Genomic DNA, 13382 nt, shown 5'->3' with positions numbered 1-13382 from the left:
ATAGAGCAACAATGCATAGAGCACCATAGAGCAACAACACAAAGAGGAACAATGCGTACAGGAACAACGCATAGAACATCGTAGAGCAGCAACGCGTAGAGCAACAATGCATAGTATCTGGACCTAGTGCCGACAGATCCCCACACAGAGCAATCCTCACCCCTCTTCCTCTGGACCCTCTGTATAGGAACCTGGTATCTCCCTGTAATGGAGTCAACATGTTTGTCCACCGGTCAACGGCCAGAGACGAGTGCGTTGGTTACATCAGAGCAATCTCTCAGAGTGGTGGACTGAAACCCATCAGATTATCACTGATATCCACAGCGTAGTGCTTTAGAAAACATGGAAGGGTCCGTTGTTGCACGGTCGACATGTTGACGTGTCAGGTAATGCTGCTCGAGAAAGGCCGCTTCTATTCATCACTACGACGACAGGTAAAAGATGTGGACGTCCGATTCCAAGGTGGGGAACATGACAACCTTATGATTTAATGCCACAATTCAAAGATCATGAGATTGAGCACCAAAGTACTTTTAATAAGCCGCTTCCCTTTCACTGGGCCGACCTGAGGCCCCGTTCATGTTAATCTGCCCAATCAGGAACTCATTTTTTTCGGATTATTCCGACAGCACAAAGCCTTATTCGAGCCGGCATGGTTCAGCCTCGCGGCCAGCAGACTCGTCCTCACACAGCATGTCAGCCGGCATGCAGCTTTTATCAGCCCTGCATTGTGGAATCAGAGCAGCTATGTACATACTGCAGTGAGTTAGCAGACTGATGAGGCAATGGTACGGGGAACACTGAACTACACACACACACACACACATACACACACACACACGATTTTCACTTAGGTCAGACGACACACCATGTGAAACACTTCTTTTATTACAAATCGTCACACATACGCAGTTGCAGACACAAAATCTGACCTCTGGGAGAAACTTGGGGTTCTGTGTCTCGCTCTAGAACACTTGGACATGTGGACAGGGGGAGCGGGGATTGAACCGGCGACCTCTGATCCACAGCCACTCCTTTTCTAGCAGACACAAACACAAACTGTCCTATTCTTTTTTTAAACACGGAAAAATATGCACAATATAATTGAACTGAGAGCTCCATGCGATACACCATGGGCCATTACAGCAGCCTGTGTGTGTGTGTGTGCGCGCGTGTGTGTGCGTGTGTGCGCGTGTGCGCGCGTGTGCGTGCGTGTGCGTGTGTGTGTGTGTGTGTGTGTGTGTGTGTAAACATCAGGACAAAGAGTATATCTGCAGCTCAGGTTGAACCGGTGGAAAAATGAATCCCTGGTGGGTGTTTGTCTGCGCAGTGAAGGCCCCCGGGGGCCGCAGGTCAACCTGAGAGCAGCGTCACTGAGAGACACTGCCTGGTGAGGCACATGGCTCTCTGTCAACACTGCTGCTCACCCTTTGAGGCTCTGCCTCTGATCAGCATCACATTGGAAACATACATATAACATCCTGCCTGGCTAGTTATATAAAAGTGGTTTTCAGATGAAGCAGAAACAGTGGCGTGCGCTTATGAGAGAGGAGGAGGCGGCTCCTCCTCCTCCTCCTCCTCCTCCCCCTCCTCCTCCCCCTCCGTTGAAGAGCAGTCTACAATGGACTTAGAGATCTTTTCTAGTCTTTTTTTCGTGAAATATTCAGACATTATTTTGATTAAATAACGACTTTATTCTCGTAATATTGCAACTTTTTCATAAAATGTAACAAAGTTACAAAGTTGTAATATTACAATAATGAAGTCGTAATTTAACAATAATAAAGTCGTGATGTATCCATCATGACTTTATTCTCATTAAACTACGACTTTATTATCATAATTGCAGAGAACACAGATATGTGAGACATGTTTTGAAAGTGCAGAAAGTTTTGAACATGAGCAAAAAATGAAATCTTGCTGAAACACATGGGTTATTAAAGTCCAGTAGCATTGAGGTGAATGTAGCCACATGTTCATTTAATGAAGTTTCTTCTTCAAACAAAAGACACAGCAGAAGAGAGAATATTTAATGATGACTCAGCAGAGATGAGTTGATCAACAGGAGAGAAAATAAATACATATATACATTTATGAAAGCAATACAGAGAGCCTTCATTCTGTACATTAAAAATGACATTTCCGCCAAAAATTTTAGCTTAAAAATGTTGCCTCCAAACCTCCTGGAGGAGCACATCCACCTTACTGTATGTGCCCCCCAATGTTGAAACAAAGCCCCGCCCCCTGCTGCCATAAGCCTCATGCCCCTCTTGAATATGTGTCCTTGCGCCAGCAGTGGAACCACCTGCATCTCATAAAAAGCAGACAAAGAGTGAGCTAACCCCGGCTTACATCACCAACGGTTATCTCACAACATAACCACTGACCTTTTAAAAAGGGACGAGGTATTTTTAGAGGGGGAAAGGCTCGGCTTTATGAAAGGAACACTTTTTAGGCTGGTTCCTGAGCACATCCAGAAGTAAAGAGAGTGGGAGTTAAAGCTGCTCTCTTCAGTTACATGGTTGGCCAGCAACACAATAAAGCATTCAGACGGTTTGCCCACAGTGTGTATGCTACTAAACGTATCATTTACATAAAGGGCCTTTATGTTTTATCCCTGCTTGTGTTGTCTCACTAACATTTTAAACCTTAACCTATTCACTTTACTATCATGTGTGACGAAAACAAATAAGAAGTTCAATCAGAGAACGGTTGATATTTTGGCCTAAAAAATGACACAATGAAACAATTTATTATCAAATTATAGCTGCAGATCAATTGACTGAGTAATCAACGTACTGTGATTAGGGCTAGCAATATAGTGAAACAAATATTCTCCTATTTTAAAACGTTTTGACCACCATGAACAGAGATGACCCGAGTGGAGCCGGTCCGAGGGTTATTTTAATGAATCAGAACCAGCTAAAATAAAGCTTCTTTTACGGTCCGCCAGGCTCGGACTGATCATCACAATGACCGGCCAGCTGATTGGCCCGGAGAGTCAGGTTGAAATACAACCACTACAAGACAATAACAAAAGAAATACAACAATACAAGTTACGTTACAAGACAGGGGGGCTGCAGCTAGCTGGTTAGCATGCTAATATCAGTAGATATCTCTTCTTGAAACTAGAGATTGAGACATAAACTCATGTTTACAATGTTTACTAAGGGAATAAATCAAGAGAAGTACAGTCATTTTCTATAGACTTCTATACAACCAGAGGAGTCGCCCCTAGTAGAGAGAATGCAGGTTTTAAGACATGAAGCATTGGCTTCACTTTTCAGAACCGGATGTTACCGTCTGACTTTAACACTGTAACCTCTTCACATTCTCTTCATAACATTAGTTCTTTTTAAAAATATTTTAAAACAAAAATTCTCACACCTTTAAATCAGAGTATGGTATCTTGACTATGTACTTTAGCCTTTAACCGCATCCAGTGTTCCCTTTGATGTTGACTGAATGTTTGCTACCTAGCACTTAGTCACCTGTTGTGTGTTTGCTAACTACTTACATGAGCCAATAGTAGGATTAACGGCATGAATGTTCTTGTCAGTCCAGCTGTTGTAGTCAGCTCTGTTCAGCTCTCAGTGATGTTGATCATGAGGAGTATGTTTGATACACGGTCTCTGCCTTCTGAATTCAATTACTCACTATGACATAAATCAAAAACAGACACTTTGACTGTGTCAGAGTTTTTTTCCTCAGAGCAAACAGACAGATCTGCTCCCCGATTCCTTTTATTTTAGAGGCAGCCTACCTGTCCCCATTTTCCTCTCAACTACCTCATGAAAGATTCTGCTCAGGGACGTGGCAGTGAGCTCAATAAAATCACTCATTCAACAGGCCAATGGCTGCAGGAACAAGGAAGCCATGAAGGGACGGTGTGTTGTGAGGGGAGACTTTGTGATAAGGATACCTTCAACATATCTCGGCAGCATTATCCCCTCCAGTGATCTTTCATCGCCTCCTCCACAGAAACCAGGTGCTTACTCATCGTCTGCGTGTTCATCATGTGGCCTGTCAGCCCACACTTCAGCACACCCACACTGAGACGCACTGCACAGCTCACTCTTCAGTTTCTGCTCAGAGGAGGGATGTTACACAATCTGAATAATGGATTGCAAAACATACGGTTGAGTTTCGGATAGAGATGCTATTGCAGCGACTGCTTTCCATTCATTTCATGCATTCTGTGTTTCAAAATGCACTTCAAGAAGCTTGGTCGCGTCAGGTAACAGTGTGTCAGTTTGTACTTGTTATATGCATAGTGCCCTTTCAAAATAAACTTCCAACATAGGTTTACTTAGTTTTTAAGTTTACTTTAGGTTAGATTTAGGCAACAAAACTACTTGGTTAGGTTTTACAATAAGATCCTGACTTGGGTTCATAAAAGCGTGTTTCTTACGTTCCATAACTGGCGTAGAAGACCGGAAGTACGCTCGGAGTAACAAAATGATTGCAAAATAAGTAAATGTAGACTGGGTCTCACATGGGACACAAACAGTTTTTCGCTCTTTATACTTCGTCAATTGCACTGAACTTCTAATACTGACATGTTTGTGTTTACATGGGAGTTCGTTGAAAGCCCTAATGGGTGCCCCGGTGCATCGGCCACTGACCAGGAGTCAGTGTTGACAAGTGGGGAGTGAGAACAGGTTGTTTACAGAGAAACAGAGTGTGTTGTTAATCACTCATCACACAGTCAGGGAACAGGACGAAGAGTATAAAGCCATGCTAGCAGCTCAGTGAGGCTGAACTAATGTCGTGTTCACACCGGACACGACAGAATTTTGTCGCGCGACCAGATTACATGCAAAGTCAATGTACAGACGCGACTGCGCCCCATTTCCGCCGGGCGACGCAACTGACGCATTTTAGGCGGCGCGAACTGAGCGAAGGACGCAGGGCGAAGTCGCGCCAGTTGAAATATCCCAACTCTGGCGCCAAAAACGCGTGAGTCATAGTTGCGTCAGCCAATCAGTGTTGAGAATCAGCGTTGAGAAGCTCCGCCCATCACCACCGCCGTCCTGCTGTCGCTGAATCAAACTGCTGCTGGTCTGCCAGAAGTAGCGCTGGTAGCGGCTTCATTCAGACGCTGTTGTGGGACTACGGATAATATTATGAACCCAGACACCATGGAGTTTGATGTGCCGACGCATGTGGAGTTTACATAACAAGTATAAAGCAGAACTAGTGGTTATTTCCATGGTGGATGAAGGAAACGGTATCCGTTTTATGGATAGAAGCCAGACACACTTCCTAGAGGAGTCTGTGTGCGGCTCCGGATGATGTTATGAACCCAAACACGAGGGCGCTTCATGTTCCGACATGTTTGGGACTTCCACAACAAGTATAAAGCAGAACTAGTGGTTATTTATTCCATAGTCGATACCGGAAAAGATAACTATTTTTCACGGAGAGAATCGATGGCGATAAGCCACGCCCCCTTTGTCGCGGCACGATTTGTCTTTGTGGCGTTTGGTGTGAACACCCTCTTCACCCCCACCCTCATCCACCTCCACTGGCTTCCGGTCAAGTCCCGCATCACCTACAAGATCCTCCTCCTCACCTACAAATCCCTCAATGCCCTGGCTCCTCAGTATCTATCTAACCTCCTCCACCCTTACACACAGTCCCGGAACCTTCGATCCTCAGGCACGGGTCAGCTCTCCATCCCTCACACAAAAATGCAAACTTTTGGGGACAGAGCCTTCAGTGTGACAGCCCCCACACTTTGGAACTCTCTCCCCATAGAGCTCCGCAACACACCATCTCTGGACACCTTCAAAAAACTCCTCAAAACTCACCTCTTCACCAAAGCCTATGTCCTCTAGCTACTGTTGCATTTGTTATGTTTATTTATGTCTTTGTTAAGCGTCCTTGGGTTTCATGAAAGGCGCTATATAAATCCTAGCTATTATTATTATTATTTTCACTCGCGCGACCAAACTGAAGCGGTAAACGCGACGCGACAAATTGTGTGGCGTCCGGTGTGAACACAGCATAAGACAGCGGACATTCGCTTGCTAACGTACTCGGCATAAGAGGACGCAGGATTCTGTCCCTCTGCACCCAAACATCAGCTGAGAGGAACCACAGCTGCTTTGTCTAAGCAAATGAAGGCCCCATGGGAAGTCTGGAACAAAAAGTCTGCTGCAGCACTTTGCATAGAATGTATGACATGTTTGTTTAGATTTGTAGCAACTAATCCTTTAATAACACCTGCACACATTCCTTCTTTAACTGGTGTTAGCGCTGCGGTCTCTTAGCGCCGTGACATCTTCATCTACCACTGGTTGGGTTTAGGATAGAGCTGGCCGGTTAATCAATTTGAGCAATTTATTCAAATTCATGGTTCACGATGTTTAAAAATGGGCTAAATATCATAGACTGTATATAAGAACTGAACATAGTCATTGTGGTGTAACTCGTTGGTAAGTGGACGTATTAAAGCCTTGAGTTTAGCATTTTGGCTGTCGCCATCTTGTTTTTTTGCAACCAGGAAGTGACCATTTTTGGACTATGGAGGAGTGACATAACGAAGCCGCAGACTGCTCTAGTAGCAGCCTGTCAATCACCTTATAGCTCCGCCCTTAAAGCATAGAGTGGACCACTGCCCGCTGTAAAGTCTGTGGCAACTAAAACCAGCAGCATGACAAATGTATTCCAGCATCTCAAACAGAGGCACGCAAGACAAAGGCTGCCCTGAAACACCTGCTGAAAAGCAGCTCACCTAAGTGGAACCTGTTTTTATTGTGAGCTGGAAGACCGGCCTGCTGGTTCCCTGTCAGCTACAACCTCAACGCAGAGAGCGAGAGAAGTGTTGGAGACGAGGATGCTGTGGGGATGTGGAATGAACAACATCCAACATGCTAACACTGTAATATGGCTAAGAAATACCTCTCCATCTCTAGTGGAATTCAGTGTGTGTGTGCGCACATGTGTATGTGTGTGTGTGTGCTGCCTCATCACAAATCCCTCCTCTTCTCAGTAAATATAAGCCCTAAAGGTTTTTTTGCAGAGAAAAGCTTATTTTCCATAAATCGAGTGAACACCTGAAACCTGTTTACGAAAAGCTCTGCCTCAGCAACGCCTGGAGGAGGACATCGGGAGAAGAGGAGGAAATCAACTAAAGAGAAGGTCCGTGAAAGGCAGAGGCTGGCTGCATCCACCCTGCCCCCTGGGCATGCAGGGGGGCGGGGGTCTGGGGGTCTGGGGTTCAGGAGGACCACACTCAGCTCCAGCAGTGAACCCATCTCATGAGGAACCCATCGTTATCATTTCCGCCTCAGAGCAGATGCAGATATGACTCTCTACTGCGCAGGACTGGACATGTACACAGGGACAGATGGTGGCTGCACACACCTTCACACAGTCTCCAAGACACCACACACACACACACACACACACACAGAAAAAGGGTGTCAATTTTAGGTTTTGGCCAGAGAGATCCCTTAAAATGCTGAGAAAGCGTTCAGAAAACAAGACTCCTGAGGGTTCTATGTTTTCTTGAGTATCAAAGTAATCCAAGTTCATCATAGAGAGACTGTCTCCATATTTATTCATATTTCAAACATGTTTGAAATGAGAGGGCGACGAATACAATTCTGTATCTTGTGATAGGGGAGGGACTTAGTTTCCAATGAGGAGGAGCTCTCATGACATTTAGCCAATTCCGTTATCATCGTCCAGCTAATTACTGTCCCCGCTAACATGTCTGGCATTAACTCCAGACTCTGAGGCTTTGTTACATCATATCATATATTTCTAACTTCTCTCAGAGGATACTGGAGCCTAATCCTGTGTTAAATAGAGCCCTCATAGCTGAATGCAGTGCACTGAAAAGGATTTCTTTCCCAACATCTTGGTAAATGCGCTTGTTCTTTTTTTAAACCTCTCCAGGAACCGCAGCGACCCCGTGGCCTCGCAGGGGGATGAGCCAGAGCACAGTGCGTAGGAGGAGGGGTCTACCTGATCTGAACCGGGGAGGTTCAACTGAAATTTCCCGTCTAGAAGTCTAAAAGTAAGGAAACCGTGAGGAAAAGCATGGACAGCAGAGCCAGACTAAAGGCCAGATGGGGACCAGCAGGGCCTGATATGCACTTCAGATTGAACACTGTGTGCTGGAGGCCTGAGAGGCAAAGGGTCAGGACAGGACATCAGCCGCCTGTTATCACTAACAAACAGCTGACTTTCTCACCCTTTTCTTTGCCGACAGTCACATAGTGTACGCTTTCCTGATCGTCCTGTACTACTTTAGTCAGCTCCATTTTCCAGCCAATCAGAATCCAGCTTTATTCTACGATATCACTGCTATACACGTTGACAGAACACAGTACCACGACAGTGATGTGGAAGTCCCAGTGAAAGCTAGAACCATTTCACAAGAAAGATTTAAACCAAGTCCTTTGCATTTGATTGGAGGACAGTTGGCTCCACACACACCTCCATCACCTGTTGGATCAGGCGGATGAGGGTTCACCTGCCTGCAGCACCGACACAGAGCCGGAGGAACAAGTTCAAAGCGTCCCTGAAGAGAACAGGACCTAAGCCACATTGTTCTGGAGATGAAAGCACACCTCTCCCCGTCTCCCTCCATATTGCTCTGGTCGCTACAGAGATCCACCAACGCGGTTTGATTGGATGACTGTTTCTTTATAAAAGCAGGATGACTCATCCAACATTTTAAGCCGTTTTACATCGGAGAAAAGACATGTATAAATACTCTGATACAGATTGTATTGCCGTGTTAATTTGACATTCAACAAGAGATAAATGAACAATTAACACAAGATCAAAACTGAGGAAGTGTTTCTCATTTCACTGGGACTTCAGCTGTGTGTGTGTGTGTGTGTGTGCATGGGCGTATGTGTGTGGGCGTGTGTGTGTGTGTGTGTGTGTGTGCGTGCATGTGTGCGTGCGTGCGCGTGCATGCGTGTGGGCATGTGTGTGTTGCATGTGTGCGTGCATGTGTGCATGGGCATGTGTGTGTGTGTGTGGGCATGTGTGTGTGTGGGCATGTGTGTGGGAGGTGTGATGATGTTCAGGGACTCCAGCTGTAATGCACACGGAGCAGCTCTCCCTCTCTGTATGTGTTATGCAACAGCCTCCAGGTTGTTGCGGCTCAGACTCTTCAGGCGGCCGGCTCGTCCCTCAGTGTTGTGCAGTGAACACCAGCAGCCTTTGTTGTTGTTCTTCTTTCTTCAAGAGGCTGGGAAAAAGCCCATAATTGACAGGAAGAGCTGAAGGTCAGCGGCCAGCATGCAGCGAGAATCTGCAACTCCAGCTCACACTCCAGTAGAGACACACACCACAGGTTGTGTACCTGCTGCTGCTGCAGGGCTACACACACAGCAGCTTTGTGGTGCTCTACATACGGCCCGAGGGCCAGAGGGGGCCGCCAACCATCCTCTCTGTCACAATGCAAATATATTGATGGGGAATTTTAATGTAAATGAGGTGCCAGAGTGCATGGAAAGACTCACAATGGAGCAATAGAGCTTGTTTACCACAAAGAAACAGAGGACCGGACCCTAAAATACACTTTCAGCTGTTGAATGCAGACGATCAGCTGTCCTTACCAAAGTGAGTTCCGAGGTCGGGGAACGTCACTACGACACAGTCCGGTCAGTGGAGTGTTCGCAGTACCAGGAGGAATCATAGAAACACTTCCAAATAAGACCCATGCTGTAATAAACCAGAATTATTCATGTGGACTGATTCTGACTCAAATCTAGGACAGCGTGTTCTCATTCCCAACACAGACGCCTGGTCAGGGTTCTCAGCTCCACTTTGCTGCTCTTTGTCTGCTCTTTACGATCTGTTCCCAACGTGGGTTCACTTAGTGTTAAGCTTCACTTAAGTAATTGGTTAGGTGGAGGAAACGGTTGTAGTTTGGGTTAAAATAAGTATGTTTGTTACATAACTGTTAACTACGTGAGTTATGCTACGAAACCAGAGATTACATTAGAAGCAGTGAAAAGTAAAATAAGTCAACGTTGACAATAGCAGAAGTCTCCTAGTGAAAGTCTGTTTGTTTGACCTGAAAAAGTCAAACTGAAACGCATAATTTCACTACATTAAAATCCCAACCAGGCGGCTACCTATGGTTCTGTCGAGTGAAGCCGATGTGGAAGTGTCTGGTTGTATAGAAGTCTATGCTTCATGTGTTAGAGCTGCATTCTCTCTCCTGACCACCAGGGGGCGACTCCTCTGGTTGTATAGAAGTCTATATAAATGACTCTACTTCTCTCTTGATGTATTCCCTCAGTAAACATTGTAAACATGAGTTTATGTCTCAATCTCTCGTTTCAAGTCTTCTTTAATACAGCATGATGTTCATTTAGTAAAAAGGTCTTAGGAATGTTACACAAACATATGACAAGAACTATAACAAACATCCTTTGTCATTATAAGCACATTCCAATCCATTTTTTAATCTTTGTGCTCTAAGCCAGGATTGCGTGGCTCAGTTGTTCTGCTCCCAGAGCAACAGTTGCTCACCAGGTGGAATGAGACACTTCCTCCATCTTCTATCACGTTTCAACCCATCCGATGAAGAAACCCTTCATCACCTTCATCATCCTGACAAGACCACCTAAACCGAGACCAAGTCATGACCAAGACCAGAGTGTATGGAGACCGAGACAAGACCCAGACCATGAGGGGTTAAGACCCATTCAAGACCAGAGCAGTGAGTCCCACACTGCAGGACACACTCATGACCATATGGCACATGGAACCAAAATCCAGAGTCCTCTTTGTGAGACCTCAGGTACTGCAGTGCTGGTGAGAAGCACCACGCGGACCTTCCTTCAAAGGTTTGGGGATTGAAGGTGAGACTGAAGCCGAGCTTCCATTAACTATTGTGTGCAACATGTGGAAAGGAAAAGTTTGATCAAACTTCCCCAATGACTGAAAGAACACGGCTTGTGGAAATAAGCAATTATGAATTCTGAAGTGATGGTCGGGATGCATTGGGAGAGGTGTACTGCTCGCCTCTCACAGGCTTTTGGGATGAACTGGGTTAGAGCTTTACAAAGCTTTCATTCTCCACTCATTAAATCAATTACTTCCACTTTAAAGAGCAATTATTGTGAGTCTGCTCCTCTAATCCGTGTGAAGCTCCTGGAGCTCAAAGGAGTTTTAATATACGTCTCATTTGAAATGTGTTCCAGTGTGGTGCAACGACACTGTTGTTCCAAAGGGTTTGTAATTATAATGCCGTCCTGGAGAAGTCATGGTGCATTAACAGTAATGTACTGTATTTCTAAATGAACCAATCCATTATTAAACTTTCAACTGACAACATATCCATTCCACATATTTAATATGAGGGAAAAACATTTTTTTTTTAAACTTTCTGAAAACAAAAACAGTATAACAAGTATAGAACTCTGGTCGTGTGTGCATAACTATAAAGACCATGTGACATCATACTAGATATGTCCACTAGATATGTCTACTAGATACGTGAAAGCGTTTCCCTGGTCCATCAGCACCAGGAACAGCAGGTTCTGGTCTCACAGGAGGACTCCACTGGAGAGGCAGAGGACAGTATATAGTATGAAGGAGCTAGAGTGCTCTGTTAGGAAGGAGCCCATCACTGACCATCACAAGCTCATACAGGACCTGCAGGTCTGCTGTGAGGTTCTCCAGGTCTACAGAGGAGCTGTGAGCTTCTCCAGGTCTACAGAGGAGCTGTGAGCTTCTCCAGGTCTACAGAGGAGCTGTGAGGTTCTCCAGGTCTACAGAGGAGCTGTGAGCTTCTCCAGGTCTACAGAGGAGCTGTGAGGAGCTGTGAGCTTCTCCAGGTCTACAGAGGAGCTGTGATGGGCAGCAGCCCACAATCAGACCCTGCAGACCTGGTCTACATGATCCATCATCAACACTGTTGCCCCTCTGGCTGATTTCCCATCAGTCCACTAATCATTTCAGCTCTGAGAAGGTCTGCTGTTTGTTGTGGTAAATTATTTTGTGTTTTTCTTAAATCTTGGAGACGTGTTTTGGGATTTCAGGATGGTTTCTGTTTAGTTTGTATGTCTTTTTTAAATATATATAGGGGCCGTTTTTGTTTGTTGTTGTTTTCTCTTGAACGGGTCATGATGTGTTTTTATCTCCGTCTCATAATCCACAAATCAAATCAACCAACCCCCAGCTCGTAGAGTTCAGATGATAGCGGTAGTATTCACACAGCACGGGGCAGAGAGAGCCCTTCAGGGACCAGGACCCCGCTGACCACATGCCGGGCTCTTTAAACACAACGACCCTTCGTGAATGGAATACACACACACACACACACACACACACACACACACACACACACACACACACACACACAAAGTTTACCCTCACCCTCGTCCTACCTTGCAGGTTCTGCACTCGGATGTCGCTGATCTGCCCGATGAATTCCTCCCGCTCGAACCAGTCCTCCCACTCGTGTCCGGCCATCTGGAGCCGCGCAGAGTGGCTGCGGGATCCCGCACAGGGACGCGCAGAGAGTCCCTGCTGAAGGAAGAAGAGGAGGAGGAAGAGGAGCTGCTGCAGCGGGCTGCTTATCGTCCGGCCGGCCGACCGAGAGCCACGCGAGCCCGGCGCTCGTACCGAGGTGAGGGTGCACGCGGGAGGGTGCTCTCTCTCCGACGGGACTTCGCTGCGCTCACTGCGGGCTCTCTCTGAGGGAAGCCCGAGGGGAGGAGCGGGGAGCGGGCAGGAAGGAGCCGAGCACCTGGTTGGTATTCCGAGGTGGGATGGAGCTGATCCAGGACCCGCCTTCTCTCTCTCTCTCTCTCTCTCTCTCTCTCTCTCTCTCTCTCTCTCTCTCTCTCTCTCTCTCTATCTCTCTCTACTCTCTCTCTCTCTCTCTCTCTCTCTCTCTGGGGCGTTCATGTACACAAAGCCCAAGCGAGTGCCAAGTGACAGAATGAAAACGTTGTACAAAGTAGAGAGCAATAACAGAATGTGTGTGCAGAGCTGCAACATTGTATCAAGATATAAACACAATAAGTGAACACAAAGATTGTGATTAGGTTCTTAAAGGGCCAGCGCGTGGCAACAATGGGATCTATGAGCAGAAATGGAATATTATATTCATGACTATGTTTTAGTTTCGTTTTGTCACCTGCAACTTTGAGTTTTTTGTTTGTTTTGGATTGCTAAGAATTAGCCTTCATATCTACATAGGGAGCAGGTCTGACACCAGGTGAGCCTCTGGGGGGCCAGGGGCCACTTCTCTGGGGGGCCAGGGGCCACTTCTCTGGGGGTCAGGGGCCACTACTCTGGGGGGGCAGGTGTAGCCAGCGGATATCTGTGCTGAGACTTCCTTTTCTGTGCTCTGCTTGTTGCTCTGAGCTCATAATCAGAAAGGTGTTTCTGG

At 46.2% G+C, this 13382-nt stretch overlaps 1 protein-coding gene across 1 annotated transcript in view; it reads right to left on the bottom strand.

Moving 5' to 3' along the window:
* Positions 1-12457, bottom strand: part of clmna (calmin a) — a gene marked incomplete at both ends in the record, with an annotated part of 32579 nt that extends 20122 nt beyond the window's left edge. Inside the window, one exon of the mRNA XM_079214336.1 lies at positions 12373-12457. Coding sequence (XP_079070462.1) covers positions 12373-12457 — 85 coding nt within the window. The remainder of the gene's footprint in view (positions 1-12372) is intronic.
* Positions 12458-13382: the final 925 nt, after the last annotated feature.

Source organism: Taurulus bubalis (assembly GCF_910589615.1).
Source record: "Taurulus bubalis genome assembly, chromosome: 1".
NCBI lineage: Eukaryota > Metazoa > Chordata > Actinopteri > Perciformes > Cottidae > Taurulus > Taurulus bubalis.
The sequence above is the reverse complement of the archived record's forward strand: the minus strand, read 5'-3'. Positions and strand labels throughout refer to the sequence as shown.